Source organism: Tenrec ecaudatus, chromosome 3 (assembly GCF_050624435.1).
Source record: "Tenrec ecaudatus isolate mTenEca1 chromosome 3, mTenEca1.hap1, whole genome shotgun sequence".
In the NCBI taxonomy this organism is placed as follows: Eukaryota; Metazoa; Chordata; class Mammalia; order Afrosoricida; family Tenrecidae; genus Tenrec; species Tenrec ecaudatus.
The window spans coordinates 64,181,050-64,202,551 of NC_134532.1; the positions used below are offsets into that span (position 1 = coordinate 64,181,050).

Consider the following 21,502-nt stretch of genomic DNA (forward strand, 5'->3'; position numbering starts at 1 on the left):
TAGATTGATTTGATTTGAAGGAAAGCCTCTGGTGTAAAGGTGGCAGAGTAAATACCTGAAGAGTGATGTTCTCTGTTCAGGCGATCAATACCAGCCCCATGACTCTACTTCTGGCTACCTTCTAGTTAAAAACAAATTTTTAATTCTGACAATTTAATTGCCCTTCCCAAGTTCACATTAACTTGCTTGGGGAAAAGAGCTTTAGGTAATTTTTCAAAAAGAGACCCTCCAAAGTGGTTATTTATAAAAGTCATGTTGTAATAGGAGATTTCTTTAACTTTGCAGAACGGTTATATTTTAACCTTAAAATTAGTACTTCTCTCTTATGCTTAATTATTTTTCTGAATGGAAATTAGCAGCAGCAAACAAAGGTTGGTATTTCCTTCTTGAAGACATTTCTTTCTACATTATAATTTTTTTAATTATTGAAAATCTGTTTTAATGATTCCTCACCTTCTCCTAATGCACAGAACCCAGTGAAGGCACTCTTAGACCTGCAGGGAACGTTCTGATTTTCAGAAAAGGAAGCAGCCTAGAGTCTGTGCATAATTTACTGTACACGTGGGACAAAAGCCCAGGCTAGCTGACTCACATATCAGTGTGCTACGTTGTCTTCTAACGTTTGTTGTTAAGAATAAAGGTAATTTCCTATTTAAATGAAAGCCACCTAGGAAGTGGTAGATTCAGTTCAATTTAAGAACTAAGAGTAGTCCGTGGTACTATCAGTAGGCTTCTGTTGAATTCAAGACCATTTATTTTGTGCAGAATGTGTATATTTCTGTTAAATTCTCTTCCTGTAGGAATACAAGAATATTTAGAAGTCTAGGGAAAGGATTAGCGCACGTCCCAGCACAGGGACGGCAGGCCACGGAAAGATCCTCCGTTACGCCACTGCTCCTGACTCTGTAGCTCCAGGCAGTAGTGCTTTCCTAGTCCATGTATACTAGGCCGCCTCCTACAACTCTGGGAAACCCACGCTCAACAGAGGGCGGCCCTGTGTTCTTCTCTTAGCTGTCCTTCGTAGCTTTACTTTTGCCCACCTTTCCTGAGCATCTTTTCTTGGCTTGGAACCCGATGGAATAGCGTAGACTACATAAAGGTGGGTTAAGTGGACCAGGACAAGAGTTGATACTATTAAGAGTGTTAATTAGTTCAGAACAACAGTTGAGTATTAAATGTTCTTTTGTACATGTATTAGTGTACGACCCATAGTTCTTTTATGGACATTGGAGGGGACTTTGTTATTTTTCTAGTAACCTTTAAAATACTAATTTACTTTGTATGGAGCCCCTGGTATCAGCTCCTCTTTTTGCCCCACCTTCCCCCACCACACCCTTGTGACCCCTTGGTAAATGATAAATTATTATTATTTTCATGTCTTACACCAACTGCCATCTCCCTTCCCCCATGGTTTCTGTTAGTCCCTCTGGAGGGTGTGTGTGTGTGGTTATGTGTTGATCATTGCAATTGGTTCCTCCTTCCTCCCCTCCTCTCCTCACCTTCTCCCTATCCTCATGTTATCACTACTCCCAATCCTATTTCTGGATTCTGTGTGTCATGAGCTCTTATCTCTATCTGTACCTGTGCACCTCCTCCTGTCCAGCCCACAGTGAAAGGCAGGACTGGGGTCATGATAGTGGAGAATGAGGAAGTCTCAAGGAACCAGAGGGCTATTGTATGTTTCATTGATGCTTTACTGCACCCGGGTTGATCCTTTCCTCATGATCATTCTGTGAGGGGATGTCCCATTGTCTACAGATGGGTGTGGGGGTCTCTGCTCCGAGCCCCCTCCTTCTCAACAATATGGTTTTTGTTTGTTTGTTTTGGGTCTTCTGACACCTGTTACCTGGTCCTGTCGACACCTCATGATCACACAGGCAGGTGTACTTCTTCCATGTGGGCTTGTTGCTTCTCTGCTAGATGGCCGCTTGTTTAACTTCAAACTTTTAAGACCCCAGATGCTATATCTTTTGATAGCCAGGCGTTGGCTGCTTTCTTCACTACATTTGCTTATGCACCCATTTTGTCTTCAGCAATCTTGTCGAGAGGGTGAACATCACAGATTGCCAGGTTGTTAAAACAAGATGTTATTGTGTTGAGGCGGGGCTTAAGCAGTCCTCCCACTTCCTCAATGTATTGCCATGTAAACATATGTACATGCACCAATACCTCTACTTTTATGAATTAATGTATTTATATATGTACACACCTATGCTTATACCTCTTCCCATTCCTGTTTCCTTTTACCTTGCTTCTGCTCACTCTTCTTCCACCTTTTGTAAGTCCTCTCAGCTAGATTGCTGTTGGTCCAACACCCACAGGATCTCTCCTTCTTCCTTGTTTATTGTAATTCCCTAGTTGTTTCCATGTCTATGGCATTGTTTGCTTACCACTCCCCCCCACCCCACCTCCTAATTCTTAATGTATTGAGCTCACTGGCTCAATGAATAATAGGAAGGGAATTTGTATTGTTGGTAGAACAAGTTTTCTGTAATTTTTTTCTGTGTGAAGTTCACTTACCTAGCTTGTGTTAGATAGGAAAATTACCTGATGCCCAAGCCAAAGAGCTTCAGCTGCACATTTTGGAAACTGGCTTCTTTGTGAGCCCTCTCACTGTCCTTAAAGTTTGGATGAATATTAAACCAGAAAAGGGGTGATGTTAGCTGTTTTGAGATAGTTTAAAAATAATATGAAAAATTTAAACAGTTACCATTTTTAGTAACTATTTTATTGGTCGGAAGCTATCTGAATTGAGTTTTAAACTCAAACCACGGTATATTCTGACTCCATCCAATTAAACTTTAGACTATTTCAGAATTTACTCACAAAAGGTATCAAAATAGCTGACAGTTTGTTTCAAAATGAAAGTTAAAAACTTTCCCCCCAGTATGTATAAACTAGATAATTATCTCTTATTTTATGCTTGGGACAATTTTCTTCTAATTTTGGGAGGGGGAAAAGTTCTTTAGCAGAAAGCTATTAGACCACTGAGAATTGAACCCCAGAGCATGTGGTGTGTGTTAGAGGACTGCTGGTAATTTTACTGCTGCTAACTTAAAATCCTCAAGGGGGAGTTAATTACAGGAAAACCATTCTAAATATCAGTAAGCTGCATATTTTCCATGACAAGAGGTTTTTCTGTTGAAGTTGAACCATTCCAGAATCTGAGCTTGTAAAAATAAGTAAATAAATAAATTAAAGTGAGTGTTTGTATGTGCAGTACACGTAGAGTACTTGAACATTTTTCATAAAACTTTATTTAATGTAAAAGTTATTGTATTTTAATGAGTCAGTCTAATGAGACTATTTTTAAAAATTTTCAAATTCTAGTTAGGCATAATTTACCTTAAAGTTGTAGTTAGGTAGTTTTGTAAATGAATGTGAGTATTGCTGAGGTATTTTAAATCATTGTGTATTGCCACTGGGTATACTCTTTTTTGTAAATGTTTGTGGATTAAAGGTCTTTTTCTTTGCTAAATGAGCTCTCTTGGTACTTCAGGACATGTATGGCAATAATCAGAGAAAGCAAAATGCAAGGTGGTGAAGTTAGTTGTTTTTGACATTTTTGGCATATGCTTATCAAATATAGGCTTGGAATTGAATCTTGGCTTTTTATGCCTTATGTGTTTATTATGATTCTGATTTAACTTCTTAAAATCCACTATGGGAAATATAATTAGTAAAGTAATGAGCAAATCTATGCGCACACATGTAGAATGGCTCTTTTTTATTTGTACCTCTTGCAGATAGCTAAGGGCTGGTCTGTTCATAGCATAGAGGCTGTTCTCAGGATAGTGGTGAAGAACCATTATCTCACAACATACTCCCTGTGTTTACATGCTGATTCCCTTTCTCACTAGTAGTATTATCTTGGGCGAATTATGTAACCTCTCTGAGCATATTTACTCTTATGAAATTTAGGCGTTAGTTCAGGGTTTATGAAAAATTAAATGACTTAAAATAAGTGTGTATTTTGATCACTCCCTGATGCCCGGTGAGTGCTATGTGATATTAGACCTTCTTACCCCTATTATTAGCCCTATTATTGTTATTCTTTGAAGAAGAAATTTAAATTCAGGCAATAAAGACAATGTAACATTGATTTCTGCACTCAAATCTAACTGGCAATTGATCATTTATTATAATTTATAGGCACAGCTAGAAGGTGATACTTTCATTTGTGTTTCTCAACAAGTAATTGATGCTTCTTAAAGTTGATAGTTAATGGTGGAAAGGGCATTGTTTGGGCCCAGGGCCTTGATGGTGGTTTCAGAATGAGGCAATATAAATACTTGGAATGTAAACAATGTTAAAAAAAATTACACAGCAGCTATTTAAAAAAATAGTGGTTAATTCATATGTTGTGAAGTTTTGGGAAAAAAAGGATTTCCATTATGTACTTTAAAATCATATTTTTCAAATATGTTTTGAGATTTTACATGTGCATGACAGTATATTGTATGCAGGAATTAAAAAGATTTTGCTTGTTCATATAAATTAATCTAAGCTAAGGAGTCCAAATGGCATAGCGGCTAAGACACTTGGCTGCTAACTGAAAGTCATCAGTTCTACCCCATCAGCTGCTCTATGGGAGAAAGATTTAGCATTCTGCTACCATGCAGATGTGCAGCTGTGGCGATCCTATGGCACGGACTTACTCTGTCCTATAAGTTCACTGCGGGTTGGCATTGACTAGATGACGATAAGTTTGGCTTAGGGTATATTAAATTAAATATAGAAAGGTTTATTGTCTGGATTTTTCGTTTAACAGAAAATAGGCGGTGTGAGTAGTGTTTATAAATGGCATACATGGCAAAATCCCACTAAGTGTTGTAAAGATACATTTTTACCTTTGACACTGTCCATCTATTAAATCCAAAGCATCTTTCCTTTGCCAAGTTAGCCAGCTAACACTTGTGCCCTCTCTTTAACTATTTCGGACAGACTCTGGAGGTAACTATTAGTCGTCTTGCTGCACATGCACTGCTTTCTCCTTTCTCGGGTTTGGGCCTTCTGGTTAGGCACAGACAAAAAGCCTAGCCATCCGATTTCCACAGCACTAGCTGCCGCCCCAGTGGATCAGGTGGTTTACCTTGAATTATTCTAACTGCAAAGCCGACTGTCAGCACGCTAAGAAAATCCTAAACTTTCCTTTTTAAAATGTAAATGTAGGGTACATGTGCACACACCTACAATCTACAAATTCATGCCCGTGTTTGTTTTCTTGACACGGCTTCTCACATCCTGTCACCCTGCAGGGACATGAGGCTTGGACGTCAGAATGTGAACTTCTTTGTTTTCTTCTCCATCTGCCCCCCCCCCCCGCCTTCTCTGGACTCCCTGTGGGCTCTGGGTGCCCGAGAGAGCAGAGCGTCTGGTCCGCTCCCAGGAGCCTCTGTCCTTTTTCTTTCTCCCTTCTGTCTTGTGGTCTCTGCCTGTCTCAGTCTGTTCTCCCAGGCTTCTCCAGTACAGACCTACTGAGTCCCCTTGCTCAGGCGCCTCTTACCCAGGTCTTTCTGTTGTGTTTGCCCCCGGGGTGCCTTGGTCCTTTAGTTTAAACACTTGGAGGAGGTAGTGTTTGAGCCTTCAGATTGCCTCCGTGCCTTACTCTTGGATATTTGTACAAGGGCCAAGGGGGGTGGGGGCGAGCGAGACGAGGGAGGGTTATGTGAAAGGAGGGGAGGATGGTGGAAAGAGGACCACAGGCGGCTTCTGAGAGCTGCTCTAGCTTTTACTAGTGTCATACACAGACGCCTTTGCCCCTGGGCTTACCTGCTCAGTGGCTGTGAATCTGCCTCTCTGACTTGGCATACCTGATTCCCCTCCCTAGCCGCCGGGTTTGTCCGTGTAGTATTATCTGCAGAAATGAATCTGTTACCCTTGTTTTTCAATGTGAAATGGGAATTCTTTCAAAAATAGATTTTGATTTCTTTTACGACCTAATTTTTTTTAAGTGCCGCTTTTGAAGCCCCGTCCTCCCTTAACTATAAGTAAATAAATGGTTCAGTGTGCGGTGCAGGGGTCAGGTTTAATGGGATTAGGTGCTTGTTCAGGGTAACATTAGACTAAGCTTGGGGAATCAAGTTTGCCAGGGCTGCATGTGTGCCATCCCAGTCACTTTCCCCACCGTGGGTGAGTCTCCGTGCATAGATGATTGATCACCTTTACCACCTACCCTGCCTTCTGCCCCCTGCCCTCCGCCGAAGCGCTCTGCCCAGTGCTGATGGACAGCTTTGTTTCCTTTTCATTTCAGCCGCCGATGAAGATATCCTCACGAAAGGAAAACAGTCCATCAAGAGTCAGGCTCTAGGAAATCAGAACTCAGACAACGAGCTCGCCCTGGAAGGCGACGACGATACGCTGTCATCCGTGGATGAGAAAGATTTAGAGAACCTCACTGGTAAACTCACTCAGTTAACCCTGGCCCAATAAGCATCTAATTACTTCCTTTTTTTTTCAGCTGAGACCACTAGCTCTTCAAGCCTTACACTTTAATGACATTAATTAAAGGTCACTTTTTGTTCTCCCAAACAGCTCCCCACCCCAACCCCCACCTTCAACATGGTTCAATTTTCTTACTCTCACTTTATTTACTTATTTTATTATTATTTTTATGATTAATTTCCACTGGAGGGGGGAGTTAAGAGCAGCAGCAACAAAACTTAATTGCTTACACATCCCATGGGTTACCATTCGCTATAAAGTGGGATGACTGCAGACCTGGAGGTGCTGCCAGTTGTGTAACTAAAGCTTGGAAGCAGATGAACTGTTTGCTTTGTTAGATGTCTTCGTGAACCTGCTGCTTGCACATTTCCCTTACACACACACACACACACACACACACACACACACACACACACACACACACAGGCAATTCTGAGAATGCTATGGCTCTTCACCGAATTCACTTACTTTATTTGATGTAGGGATTTTGATTTGCACTTGGCATATTTTCTGTTTTACTTCCCTTATGGGAAAAATTCTCTTGTTTAGCCTGAAATTTTAGTCATTCTATCACACGGCTCCTTTTCTTTCTTTCTCTGCCGTTTTTTCTTCTTTCCATTAATGTTTATAGTTCTGTCCCTCCAGGAGGAAACTCTGAAAGATTCCACAGTGATTTCTCCTGGTGAAAACTTATATAATATTCCACTGGAATAATTCTCATGTAAGAGGAAAGCATTACACATCACTCATTTGACTAGATACCTGCAACCTGTGACACCATGCACGAATAGTGACTTCTGTAAAGTAAAATATAATTGTAGCTCGTAGTGAAGGGGTGTGGGGTGGTAGTGAAGGGTCAGGTGGCTATTGCTAGTCTCTTTCTAAACATCGCTTTATCCATTTCCACTTCCTCTATTTTGCCTTGATTCTTGCGACCAGTAATGCATTCATACAGTAATGGAGGTGAAAGGGGAGTTTAATTATATAATCTTGACAATGGCAATAGGATTAAGAAGTAATACACACTAATAAAGTGGTGTGGGTTAGAAATGAAGTTGAAATTGTCAGGGGTCTCCTGTAGGACCTAGGCTGCCCTAGCTCATGCAGCTGTCTGCTTACCCTGTAATTGAATGTCTGAAAGTGATTGAAAAAATGTTATTTCTTCTCAGGATTACATGCTAATGTACAGAGGGCAAAGGGAGACAGCAAAAGAACACATAGCTGCTTATTTCATCCATTTATAGGGATGAGCTTTGGGAAATCACGGCTGTTCTGCAGCTATCTGCTGCCCATCTGCAAACACAATGTATTTGTACATTGGGAATAGAGGGCAAAACCCGCTCTGATCTCCGCAGAGCATCCTTTCTATTGTCCTACTGGCACGCATTAAGATTGATGTGAGATTAAGGACCATCACCCTTCCAGCAATCGATGGAAATGTCAATTCATCTGAAATTTGAAACATGTTTTCACCCATTGATTACCTGAATAGGTGCAATTTGTTTGTAGGCACTATATTAATTAATTCTTAACTGTGAGTGCTAATCTTCTCTTTTGCCATTTTCTTCCCCAATAGGAGTCGTACCACACACACACACACAAAAAACATTGTCAGGGGGTTTTCAATTCTTACTCTCTCTTTACATTAATACATATTATCAACTTATTCTTTTCATCCTTATTTTAGATTGAGATCTAATGTACCTTATGCTGATTTATCTTTAGTCTATCTATTGTTTTCAGTAGCAGTCTGATTTGTCTCTTTGATAAGCCCTGTGGAGATTTGATTATTCCAATAAAAATTCATTCACTTGGAAATCCACCCTCCAGCTGTTTATTCCCAGAGTCCCTGAACTACACTAATATTAGATTTGTAAGCATTGAACAATATTTAACAGTAGAAAAGAAGGCTAAGAAAAGAAGTATTTTTACGGGTCTTCATGAGATACAGTTATTATAGAAGTAGTTTGTATCAGCCTGGCAACACATCTTTGTTTTGGAGAATAGGGTTTAATATTTCCCACATCACCAATAAGCGAGTGATCTTTATGCAGTCATGCCTCGGCCAAGCTCTAAGCTAACCTTTGGCCTTGGGAGCCCATTGAGGCTTCCTGCTCCTGGAGGTTGTTGCATGTTGTTTGATAGCCCGAGGCATGTTTTTTAAGTGGAATGTGGAAGGACTTATTTAGGCTGAGCCACCTTCTTATCCAGAGACTAAGACCAAAGCTTTGCAGACTCTGCAAAACAATTGAGTCCTAGTTTGCTCTGGTCATTCAGTCTAGCGAGCGGGCATCCTGACTGTAGTGATGGGTCAGCTAGGTAAGCGCAGAAGGAGTTGGCAAGGTGGAGGTGAGTGAGAACCATAACGGAGAGGATCTCCAGTGGACTGTGTTCTCTTTGGGAGAAATGTCCGTCCAGCTTATGACTTGTCCTTGTCTTTTCTTTCTGTTTTTGGCAGGTCCGGTTAGCTTGAGCACACCCGCTCAGCTCCTGGCCCCCTCTGTTGTGCTAAAGGGCATTCTTTCTATCACCTCCTCTGAACTCTATTTTGAGGTGGATGAAGAGGACCCTAACTTCAAGAAAATGGACCCTAAGGTGAGGAAATGGGGAGGGTGTTTTGTTTTCAGAGTTTCTTTCTTAAGGTGGGCTGCTCTTGAGTGAGATTACTATCGGCAAAATTTGGCAGTTTGAATTTCTTGCTGAATGCCTTCTTACAGATGCAAACTAACTAAAAAAAGGTACTTAAAAAAGTACTTTAAGCTGATGATTCCTTATCAGATAGATTATTGAAGTTCACTTAGATTCAAAAACAATTTCCACTTAATTTCATTTATCATTAGCTCATTTGAAGGGGATAGGAAAACCTCAGGGACCTTCTTTTTAAAATATATTTTGCCTCAAAGGGTCTATGGTGAATTAAGCTACAAAATTCAGTGAGATTGAGAGTAGAATTATTTTGTTTAGCCTTTATGTTTTCGGGATGTAATACCAATATATCACTCTCTTGGCTTTGTCTCCATGACTTACTACGCTGTCATGCGTGCACACGTGCATGTTTTGTGGTTGCGAGATGCCTCTGTTTCCCATTACCTGCAGTGGGTTTTACAAGGCTCTGTATAATTTCCTATTCTGAAATGAAAATGTAATTTCCCCTTTAAAATGTATTTCTGATTACCTTTCAGACCTTGGCAACTTATTTTTCTCTAAGAAATGTCTGTGGTGCTGCCATAAAGCCAAAATTAGGGTTAGTTCACAAAGTGAGTAGGCACATTTATTCACAAAGGAAACAGTCTCTAAAAATGAGCAAAAGAAGAAACTTGTAGAAAGACAAGTGATTGGAAAATAATCAGAATAATGTCTTTCATAGGCTGATAGCTAACACACATCCTCTTATCCAACCCCCCCCACACACACACACTGAGTTGATTGCTGGAAGGTTCTTTGATTTTGTAATTGTATGTGAGTTATTAAATTCTGTGAAAGTATTTCAAAGTCACTTTTGATAAGAAATGGTATAATTTTATTTAAAACCTAGGGAACAGATATGTTGTATGCTTGCTTCCAGCATTTTGTTTTAACATTTTTGCCTTCCTTAAGATAGGAGTTAACGACAGGGAGGGTATGATAGGACTATTGTTTTGAGATTAATAATTATTCTAATCCACGATAGAAGAAACTTCATACTATCTCTGAATTTACATCCATCAGCTAATAAATGTTTCCACTTTGCTCCATGGGTACTTGACAAGGTATTTTAGTTTTTCAATGAAAGGAAGGTTTCCATTATTATGTAAACTGTCATTTCATGTAGTTTGTGAATTTCAGAGAGGCTGAGATAATGAAGAGTTATTCTACTATGCTTTTAGGTATACATGGCTTAAAATCTAAAATCTGATTTAAAGATGTGAATTGTTCCCAAAATGAGAACCTCTGCCAGTCTTGAGACTAGGCTCTTTGAAGTTATTTGTTCCTTTGGGTGAAGTTATAACTTTTATGTGCAGCATCATTAAATTAGAGTTTTCCCCCTGTTGCTTGTGAAATAAATAGTCTCCAAGCCTAATAAAAGAAAGCTGTTTGAGACCATTACAACCTGCCTACCATTCCAGAAATCACAACACCTAATTAGCATTTTTAAAATCCAGCCATTATTAGAATAATTTTTATTTTACACAGACCATAGTCATTTAAGTATTTTGTAAATGAGCACATTTGTGTTGCTGTAGCTTTTCCTTTCCCTTTGTGTTGTTACCTGCTCTTTTGCAGGACAATATCAGCTATTTTCCTGCATTACATAAGGAAAGAGAATATTGAATTTGGAGATTTTATTTTTATCTTTTCAGCATCGTGAAGACTTAAAAACTTTTTTCTGGAACAGTAGCTGGGAGATTTGTGTCTAATGTTATAAGTACTATTATGAGTTAAAATCATTTTAAGGTGTTCTTTTTATCTTTTTTAACTGAACACTCCATTCTTAGACCATCTCCTTTACAAATGTAAGCATCTACCTACTGATTGCTTTGAAAATGCTGTTAAAAATCAAGACGTTCTCCCCAGGGAGTAAATGCGTTTTTGTTACTTGAGAAAAAACGCTCATATTTGTCTGAACCACTTGGTATTATGGTGTGTTTATTCTACACCTACTGAAAGAGAGACCTGAAAAAGAGATACGTGAAATATAGATAGGCCGAAAGAGTGGAGATGGCTCAGGACTGATAAGGTCAAAGTTTACAGAGCTACCACAAAACTTCTCTTACCAGGGGTGGTAGTAGTCTTCCAGTGGAAGCCTGTTTTGTCTAGTGAAATACGGTTCAGAGCCTGAGGAGCTCCCTTGTTTTCCATCCATCCCTGCTAGCCTGAAGCTCCTCTCTCATGCGCCCCCTCCCCCACTCCAAGTTTTCCCTCAGATCTTTAAGATTGCTTTTTTAGGACAATATTTCCTATACCTCTCATTAATTGGATTTTCTCAGTAAGTTAAGTAACTGGGCTAATTTCAGAGGAGAACTTTGGAGCTCTGAAGAGTGAGTAGGTAAGCTCTGAGGAGTATCCTGCACCGGTGCCTCTGTAAGAGCATGCCTTCCATGGGAAGGACATAAAATAGTTCCTTTGGGATGTTCTTAAAGTTACTAATTGTTTAACTTGCTTCTGACCAGATACTTCCCTGCATTAAAAAGAAACTTTTGTTACAGATTTGCATCCGCTTGTCACCTCTGTAAATCTGAAGAGGGAGGGGAAAGTACTTTTACTATATGTAAATTCTTGAAATAGCAATTTCTCTTTGGTCATCAAAATGATACATTTTTTGTTAGAAATGTACATAAACTGTTTCAGCTTAATTCTTGAAATTTGCTAAAAAAATTATTATAGTTTTGGAATTTAAAGGTGAACTGTTGTAAAACTGAAGTAGTTTAAAACTCCTCTGGGTGGTTTCTATAACCACCACCACCACCAGCATCATCTAAGGGGAGAGGAATGCTCTTCAGGAATACCATTTCTTTTGTTGGTGTGGTTGTCTTTTAAGTTTTCATTGCTAAAAACTGTAGTAGCACAAGTGGTTTAAAAAATAACAACTATTCAAAAGAAGATCCATACATATTTCCTTTGCTTGATCAGACTCATGTTGAATTTTTAAGACTTGTGACATAACACAAATCCCTTAATGTTTAATGCAAAATAATTTTTATTTTCTGTTTCAAAAGTTGGGTTAGATGTCAATTCTTTCATACTATTTTCTTTTTTTGCGTGTGAAAGATTCCTTTAAAATTTAAAATCCAAAAAGCAAATATGTTATAGTTGGGTAAAATTATTATTTTCTCTTTTCTAGGGATTTTGATGGGGAATTAATGGTCAAATCTACACACACATGTACTATATTTGTACATTTTCAAATCTGTTAAGGATTTGGAAATGGTAAATTTTCAAATCGGAAAGAAGCTTTTTGCATTTAGTTCTGTAAGCCTTCCCTCTCTTCGATGAAAATTGTAACTGCGATCTCACCTGCCTCCGTGTAAGAACAATCCACAAAGCAGTCTGTGTAAAGTCAAAGTAATATTTTTTTATTACTGTTCTCAACAAGACTGGTAAGGTGAGGGTAGAGGTGCAATAGAGGGAAGGGCACAATCTGACATTGGCACTGCGATACATTTAACATCAGTAAAACTGTTTTAAACAAGAAATTTTACATATAGTTAAATAATTTTTTTTTCACTTGGTGACAACATCCAGGCAACCAAAAACAAAATGAAAGGAGAGCGAAGAAATGAGAGGAGGGGACAGAGGAGAGGAGGGGAAAGGAGGGAAAGTATACTATACATTGATTTGAAAATGTACCTTGGGTTTCATTTTGTGGTGGCAAAGCCCGATTGCTTCTTTTGTGTGACCTTTTAAATTCACATTGTTTGGAAGAAAACAATTCGTTTTGTGCAAGAACGTGGAACATTTGGGTGCATTTCGTCCGTGCGCCCTCTTTGCTTGCTTTCCGAATTAACGAAGCTCGTCGCCTGGTCGGTGTTACCTTCAGGTGACTCTCCGGAAAGTTTGGGTCCCAAGTTTTCCGTTGTTTGCTCGAGCGTGGCGTGTGGTGTGGTTCTGCGAACGGGCGGCTGGTCTCCTGGCGCTTTGGAAGCAGCCCCCAGCATCCTATAGCTTGTCCAGGCTTTTGGGATTGGTGAGAATCTCCCTGGCCAACCTCCAGGTCTGCTTGGCAGCGCTCTCCAGGGCCGAGTGGGGCTTGCCCTGGAAGAGGTCGAGGTTGGGCAGAAAGTAGTGAGGGCAGCGGCGGCACTGCAGGCAGGAGATGAGCTGCAGCAGGATGCCGTTGAGCCGGTCGCCCAGGCACGCCTCGTCCCAGTCCGTTTCGCGCGGGTGCTTCTCGCACTCGTACAGCAGCAGCGTCTTCATGTGGTAATTGTTGAGCGGCTGCCCGGGCAGCTCGAGGTGGCGGTCCCGCAGCGTCTTCAGCACCGACAGGCACTTGTTTCGGCAGCCGCCCATCAGCAGGCGGTTCTCCGCCTCCCCGAACTGGAGCACCCAGGCGTCGCTCTCGGCGGAGCTCTGCTTGCCTGTCAGCGAGTAGCACTCCTTGGAGAGCAAGTTGAATCCCTCGGCCTTGACCTCCGCCACCCGATTGGGGCCGGGCCAGGGGATGTGGGGCATAGGCCACTGGGCCGCGCTGCGGGGCCAGATGCCGGTGCATTTGAACGCCGGCGTGATCTGCACCACGTAGCGCTCGCGGATGCGTAACTTGACCTCGCTGGTGTCGGCGATCATCTTCACCACGTCGCGGTAGCTGCACTTGTCCACCGCCTGCGCCACCAGCGTCTGGAAGCGCGAGCGGATCTTGCGCGCCGAGAGGTAGCCGGACGCCGTGATGAACTCGACCCAGAGGGACATGCTCCGCTTGCGCCCATCGCTCAGTTTGAGCACGGCGCAGCCGGGCAGCGAGCCGTCGTCCACGAAGTTGAAGACGCCCATCTGGTTGAGGTAGAGCACCACCTCGAATTCGGTGGGCGAGATGACCTCCAGCCCCTCGTAGCGGGCGTCGATCTCGCTCAGGGAGCTGATGAAGCGGGGCTCCTGCACCTCCACTTCCTTCAGCACGTCCGAGACGACCTTGCAGACTTCTCGGATGGTCTTGGCGATGGCCGCCTTGCGCGCCTGGCAGCGCTCCGTGTAGTACTTATTGAGCTGGTAAACCAGCTTGGCCTGAGCGGCGATCATGTTGGGGCACAGGTCCGGGCTGTACACCGGCGTCTCACAGTACGTTGAGGGATCCAAGGCTCACGCACTGGTGGTGGCCCTGCGGCTTGCAGAAGAGGTGGTGCGCTCCCCCTACACCCCACTTTCACGCTCGCCTTCCGCCGGGAGAGAGCCGCCTGACCACGCTGTTGGTGGGCCCAGTCTTTTGGAAAGCGTTTTACCTTCTCCCCCCCCCCAGAAAATAAGGGAAAAAGGTGATCTTTGAGGAAGAAAAAACGCCTGCTGGGACTTTCAGCCTTCTCTTGATATGTAAAATAAGGATGGGCGATCCTGCCGGGGATTTTTTTTAAAAGAAGAAAGGTAAAAGAAAATCAGGTTAGCAGGGGATCCGGCTGAGATAGCTGCATTCGCCCCGCTGCCTTCGGTGGAGGTGATTGCCCAGAAATCTGGAGATGGGATTTTTTTCCTAAGTGCCAAAGTAAAATTAAAAATAAAAGTGAGACATTCACTGGCTCATTCTTAAACTTCTCTGCCACACTGGTTTGACTTCTTCACTCTAGGTAGGTGAGCGCCTTCCTTCGTCCTCACCCTCCCCCAGATGGACGGTGAAGGATTTAATTAATGTCCCGGGGGCTGCGAAGTCCAAGTCCGTGGTGGCGCGCTCCGAGGTGGCCGGCGCCTGTGCTCGCGCTCTGCTCTGCTCTGCGTGTCCAGCTCCTCTGCCTCCTATCTTCTCAGGGGTCGTGTCGTCGTCGCCGTTTTCCTCTTTTCCTACTGGAGGCGTTGTCTGGACGGGGTTGGCGTGTTTGCTGTGGCTGCAGCTTTCCTTTCTCTAGGTGCAAACCTCTGGAAGTTGTTTGATATTCATTTCTGCTTCGTAATTTATAATTTTGGCCCGCACCGAATCTACTCTAATGTGACGAAGTCGTTGCCTGCGTTGCATCTGGGTTGTCCTTCGGACACTGGCCCTCTTCTCTTCCCCTGTAGGTTGCTGGTACCGATGCTACTTTCCGAGCCGCCTTTTCCTCCTCCCCTGCGAGGACGTCTCTTCCCTCCTTCCCTTCAGTCGCTCGCTCCCTCTTTCTCTCCCCTCGCTGTTTCCTGGAGTTATTTAGTTTATGAATGGTCCCTGGGCCATCATGAGGGAGGAGGAGCTTCAGTTCCTACAATCGCTATCCGAGCTGTCAGTGCTCCAGCCAATCCCAGAGAGAAGACAGGCGTGCTCGGCGGACGGTAGCAGTCGCCGCTGCACTTGATAAAGGAAGGGGGCAAGGAGAAAAGTAAGAGAGCTGGAGGAGATAGTAGAAGCCCACTGCTCGAAACACATTTCACAGCCTCCTCCTCTTTATCCTCCTCGCTTAGCAAATGCCGGATGAAAACGAAAAAGTCAGGAGCTGAACCTCTCTTGGAGATGGCTGGAATAACCAGAGAGAGTAGCTAGCAGTGGTTCAGAACGGCTCACCTTTGCTCTTGCTTTCGCAATCTTAGCAACCTTGTAAGGAAGGAGGTGTACGGTCTTTATCAAAATTGACTCTAGCTTGAAGGCAAGCGGGAGAAGGAAAGACTCTTGAGCAAGGGACTAAGGGTTTCTTCTGAAAAGTACTCCTCTTTCCCTTGAATCTCCTCTCCCATTGTTGCCTACAGCCTGAGTGGTCTCTGCACGCCTTATGTGTGCCAGTGGGGTGTTGGTGGGGTGGATATAGAATGAGGGTTTGGTTATACCCCCAAACCTCCTTTCGGTAATTTTGATATGCTGCGGAAAACAGGGGCAGGGTAAAATTTACCCAAGACCCTCGTTTGATAGCCATTTCATAATTGATTCAGATATGTTGAATGGCATCATACTGCCACCAGGACTAACAAGTTACTAGAAGCAACCCATTTCTAAGTGCACATTCTACATAGTCGGATTTGTGTAGCATATACTTGTAACTTTTAATAAGCTATTAAATGTGCTTAAATAAAATGAACGGAAACAAATGTGAACCTGAATCAAAGTTTCCTTAAAAATGCTATTGTTGTAAATCTAATTTTGAATGTTTTCTCCTGTAGAACAGAATTTGCTTGAAATGATTTTATTTTCGTAATTGACTCTTGCTTTTAAAAGACTTCACTGCTGCAGAAATCTATAACTACCCTGTTATTGATTACACAGATGGCTCTCCTACCATGGTGAAACACACACGTGTGCTTTTAGTACATGGATTATCCTGGCAGGCTGCAACCATTGTAGGATTTCGGGCCAGTATCTTACTGTTGAAGGTTTGTGGTTGAATTTAAGGTGTTTGGATTCAGTCTTTAATTTTTGAAGACACATCGGTAGATAGGATTAATTTTAATTTTATTTCAGGGGTTATCTTTGAGAGCTCTGGGTTATGTGATAGAAATAATAAGAATCGAAAAAAAAATCGGTGGCCCCTTTTCAGCCAAGACGTCATTTCGCAGAACCTCACAGTCCAACTTTGAAGCCAGACCAGGTGAGCCCGAAATCCATTGTGTAGGGAAAGTTGATTTCTTCCCTGGTTAGTTGGTGTGAGATGCTTGGGTCTTTGGGGTTCTCGTTCTTAAATGTGTAGGGCGGCCCAAGGTACCTAGTCACCCCTTCGCCCTGGTTGCCCCTAAAACCCTCTCTGAAGAATTAGTTGGCTTTAAAAAGGCTTTTAAAAAAATCAAGTCGGGTCGACTGTTTAGGAGAGGCTGTCAGTGGCCAGCAGTTGTGTGGAAAGGCGTTTGGGAGTCCGAGCGGAAGGTAACTTCTCCCGGGACTTGATTTCTTGTGGGAAGCAGTCTGCGTCCCGCCGGTGCGCGCGGGCTCAGGGCTCAGTGGGGAGGAGTTGCGGCGCCCTTGGGAACTGCGCGGGTGGGAATGCGGCGCCCTTCGCGCGGACACACTGGTGCTCTGGGAGCTATTAGTGGGCAGGAGGGGCACTTGGTTGCAGGAAGTTGTCTGGGCCTCTGGGAGAGAATCCTCGCGGTTTCGGCGCGGGCCGCGACTGGGCGGAGACTGATGGCGGGGCTGAAGGGTGCGGAGCTTTCCTTCGCTGGCCCTGGAGGCGACTTCTCGGTGGCCTCTGTCTGTGAGCCGCTGGCGCGCCGACTGGCCCTCGAAGCTCCAGGGAGCTGCAAACAGCCCCGAGGGGCAGAGCTCCCCGCTATGCCGCCCCCGCCCAGGTCCTAGAAAGGCGCTGGGCGCCCTGTGCCCGTGTCCTTTCTGGCCTCGCAGCTCTTGGAGCCACCTCTCCTTGCTGCCTGGTGGCAGGCGCCCCACCTCTCCTCTTATCCAAACTCTGATACTGGGCTCAACCAAGTTTAGTCCAACCCTTGTCCCTGAGGCGTCTCTGCACGTTTCCAGTCTGAGGCAGAGATGCTAAAACGCTACAAATGTTTTGACTTAAAAACAATTCATTACCAATTTACCCTGTCTAAGGTAGATGCTCTAGTAAATAATAAATCAGTTAAACAAAGGCGACTTTAATTTATGGCCGTGGTACTAATTAGAAACATCATTTGAACAATAAACTTAAACACTTCCAGCAAATAATGCTCCCTGTGCTGGGTCTCCCCGCCCCCCTACTCCCTAGCTGCCTCTGCTTGGAGAGCAGCTTCTTCTGTGTGTTTGCGGATCCACGCTTCCTCTGGTTGAATAATTGAAGGGGAGACGGTATCTGAGGAGGCTGTAATTGAAGAGCCCCTGTCACCTCTGCTTTTATGTATGTTAGTATAGAAGTCCATCAGCAGCTCCTTGATGGCGTATTAAAACGAAGTGGCAGGCCCTTCTGCAGGAGATACCGTATTCTATTAAAGGAGACCAAGTGAGAGAGAAACTCTAGAGGCTAAAAGCCACTTGAAGTCTTCAGACCGATTGATCTGTATTCTCTTGTTATAATCCGTCTCATCATACTTGAGTTAATGAGGCAAAGGAGGGGGGAGCGAAATCTGATGGTCCTTGACAAATTCATTAGGGAGGCTGCAGGACATTTTATTTGACTGTTAAACATCTTGTTTGTTTGGTGTAGGCAGTGCCAACATCAGCCTGCTTCTGCCCAGAGCTGTGGCGTCAGGTTAGCTACGAGTCACTCCTGAAAGGGGAAGGACGGCTTTTGGACTGTAATGTGATTTTTGTTTTGGATCCTGTGCAGTCGTAGCCTTCAGACTAACAGGCTTTACCTTCACCAGAGTCGATTGGGATCATTTCATGAGGATGGAGATGACCAAACTGAGATGGGCATGCTGTTGGTTACTCTAAGCTAAAATATCTTGAAAACTTTTGCCTGAGAATTGCTAATTCTTAAAAAGATTTTAAGTCAAATCACAGCAATTACTGTGTTAGGTTTTGAGAAGTGTGACTGTCTAAGGTCCAGAGAAGTAGCCAGAACACAAATAATACCCTCCTTTTGCTTAATCATGGTTAAATATACTTGTAGTTATTAATTGAAGTTTTCCTTTTATAGAAACTGGAAATTAAGAAAAGCTACTTAAGCAAATATGATATCAAAAGAAAATAGGTATATGTTATTTGCAGGACCTTTTTATACTGGGTACTGTATATAAGGTGCAAAAAGTAAAGTGCTAAGTTGAGGGAGAATACATTTTTCTAAAAACTGAAAATACTTCTGATTAAAGTACCATGGACAATTAAGCTAAATGTTAACCTTATAGTTTTGTATTCAAAGATAATATAGTACTTGATTTCCTTAAAATTGTCATTAAAAATATCAATAGAGAGAATTCAGTTATATTTTCCCTTAGCAATTGACCTAACTCAGTCTCAGCCTAAGTGCTCGGAGAAAAAAACCGTATATTCCATTTATAGGAAAGCAGTATGGGAGGAAAAAAAGCAAAGTGATTGCCCTTTGCCTGTCATTTTTATACATTCCTACACTGCTGATGAAACTTGAACTGCTGCAGGGAGTGGAAGGATTTGAAAAGAAATGATGCAGTAAGTAATTCATGTAATGTTTCTCAGAAGCAAAACCAAACTAATGGCTGAAGTCAGTGCTTCTGTCCACCTGACAGCTATAATTCTGTTTACATTCCCAAAGAATACAGAGTCCCTAATCGGTTTTATTTTTTACTGATCTTTTCTTAGAAATGTGTTTATAGAGTTAAAACTCGGTGCATTTTCTGTTTTACAGACTTAAGACCTCTGGAAGTAGTATCATCTTCACTCGAGAGTACACACACATTTTCGATGATATGATTTGGTTTTCCAGGAAACATGTTAGAAACACTCAAAAAATGATACAATTATTTATTGATTTAAAATTCTTTAAAAAAAACGTATACTTTATAAAACAAAGGACCAGACGTTTACCTGCATATGTTTTATTATCTGTCTAAATTTGACATATTTATGGGACTACTGAATTTTTAGCCCTATTACATAGTCACTTGACATATTATAAGAATATTTAATTTTGAAGAAATTTCATTTTATTAGATCAGTAAAGGTCAAAATATATATGGGTTATAAAACACCACTACAATCTCTGACTTTAAAAGCAATTCCAATAAAAACCTAAAGTAAAGCACGTAACACAAATATAATGTATATAGTTGAGCTTCTGGTGAAGTAATTATCAAAACATTTTTAAGAAGTTTTAACACAAATAGTGATCAAAGTTATACTATCCAAATTAGAAGTCAGAGTTACATATCTTTCTCAGGCAAATGATCTAAATTTATAAAACTTTGAAGTTTCATAGAGATAATTTCTTAACTATGCTACATGCTATTCTGGAATCGACGTAGAATAGCAAATTGTTTAATGTTTACTTTGATCAGCACACTGTAGTACCTATCAAGTTAGATGGTGAAGCATTGCTGGAGCACTTTTTCTCTTACACAAAATAGCTTTATTATTATTTTTGTATGAATAGGCCTTATAATTATAAGGGCTTTGATTGCAACCCGTGTGTGTGTGCATGCACATGTGTGCGCACATAAAGTTTGAACTTAAGATTGTTTTGTGCAAGGTATTAGCTTTAGCTTGCCATATAGTAAGGCTACAAAACTATATTGAAAATAAAACTTTAAAAATGTACTTTGGGCTTACGGTGTCTCGTGGACCTTGTAAGTACATTTGGGTAATTTGGATAATGTATATGATTATTGTTATCCAGAATGGACATCTGATTCATGTAGTATTTTGGTAGAATGAGAAATTTGAGAGAACTACGTATTTTAGCTATGTTTCTAAGTTGGATAACATCTGTATATATTACTTTATTAAACTGTATATAATTTGACCTCACCAAAGTATACAGTGATAATGAATTTGTACTCAGGAAAGTAGAAATATGCTGTTTTGAAACTGACCCAGAAGTAAATATTGTTGTATTACTGAATTATTATTTGAAATGTTAAGAACACTCTAATTAATTCAAGCATTTCTTTCAGAGAGAAATGGTTTTATTCTCACTTATGTTGTGTCTTTGGCCTTACCTAGAAATCATCTAGCTTTATTTTTAATATACATATTTCTTATTTGTAGCAATTATATTCTTTTATTTTATATAGAGTTAAATAGTTGGTCCCCATCCCCCAGAAATTCAGAATGAATACAATTCTTCTTCTCTTAACAATTGGAGCTTGTAAGTGTGATTTGGAGGTATCCCTTAGGTTTTATGTACCAACTGCCTTTGGCTTCCATAACTTACTATAATTTTCATCAGGTGAAGGGGTATTTTATGAGAGTCAGCTCTTACTGATAGAAGGAATGGTTGTACTTGTGCCATTCGTGGGTTGTTGTTTTAGTCTCTCTCACCCAGTGGACCAAATTGTACTTGTCTTTCATATTCTAGAAGATGAACAAGAAAACCAGTAGGAGTCAATATTGAAGGTGATGCTAAAGAAAGCAGAGGCTAATTTTATTATTTCAAGAAGGTGTTAGAGCCCTTACTTACGAAGATAATACTTTTGATCCATGTTAATCAGGATACGGTGGGCTTTAGAGCCACGTATGTCTTCTGTGTCTTGTGATCAGCGCAAGACATGTATGTCTACGACATATGCCTCAGGTCCCCGGGGTGTAGGTGCTGCCTGTGCAGCAGCACTTTGTCTGAAGGTGACCGGCTCATTGGATTCTAAACTGATCTTGTCTTCGTAATTCAGTGAGCTCCATGTTCAAAACTATGAGTGAACTGAGCTGCGTAGTGTAAGACAGGATTATGTTCTATATTCCTTTCATATCTTATGAGACACTTTGTGGACCTATGTTTAAAATTAACAATAAAGCATATCATATTGGGCATAGTTTTGCTATGCCGTCGGAAAAATAGCCCTTTTCAACATCAAACTTTACTGTAAAATATTTTGGGGCCTGTAGCACGATCTTATTGTTGTTAATAGTGAATTGAAATCA

General features: G+C 41.7%; 2 protein-coding genes across 3 annotated transcripts in view; one reads left to right on the forward strand and one right to left on the reverse strand.

The window, feature by feature from the left end:
* LRBA (LPS responsive beige-like anchor protein) overlaps positions 1-21,502 on the forward strand; it is a 706,055-nt gene that overhangs the window by 406,869 nt on the left and 277,684 nt on the right. For both annotated transcript variants that reach the window (XM_075543710.1, XM_075543711.1), the window contains exons 39-40: positions 6,254-6,400; positions 8,903-9,039. In XM_075543710.1, the coding sequence (XP_075399825.1) occupies positions 6,254-6,400; positions 8,903-9,039 (284 nt within the window). The remainder of the gene's footprint in view (positions 1-6,253; positions 6,401-8,902; positions 9,040-21,502) is intronic.
* Positions 13,081-14,186, reverse strand: MAB21L2 (mab-21 like 2). The gene has a single exon (XM_075544802.1). The coding sequence runs from the start codon at positions 14,158-14,160 to the stop codon at positions 13,081-13,083; it is 1,080 nt and encodes a 359-aa protein (XP_075400917.1). The 5' UTR covers positions 14,161-14,186.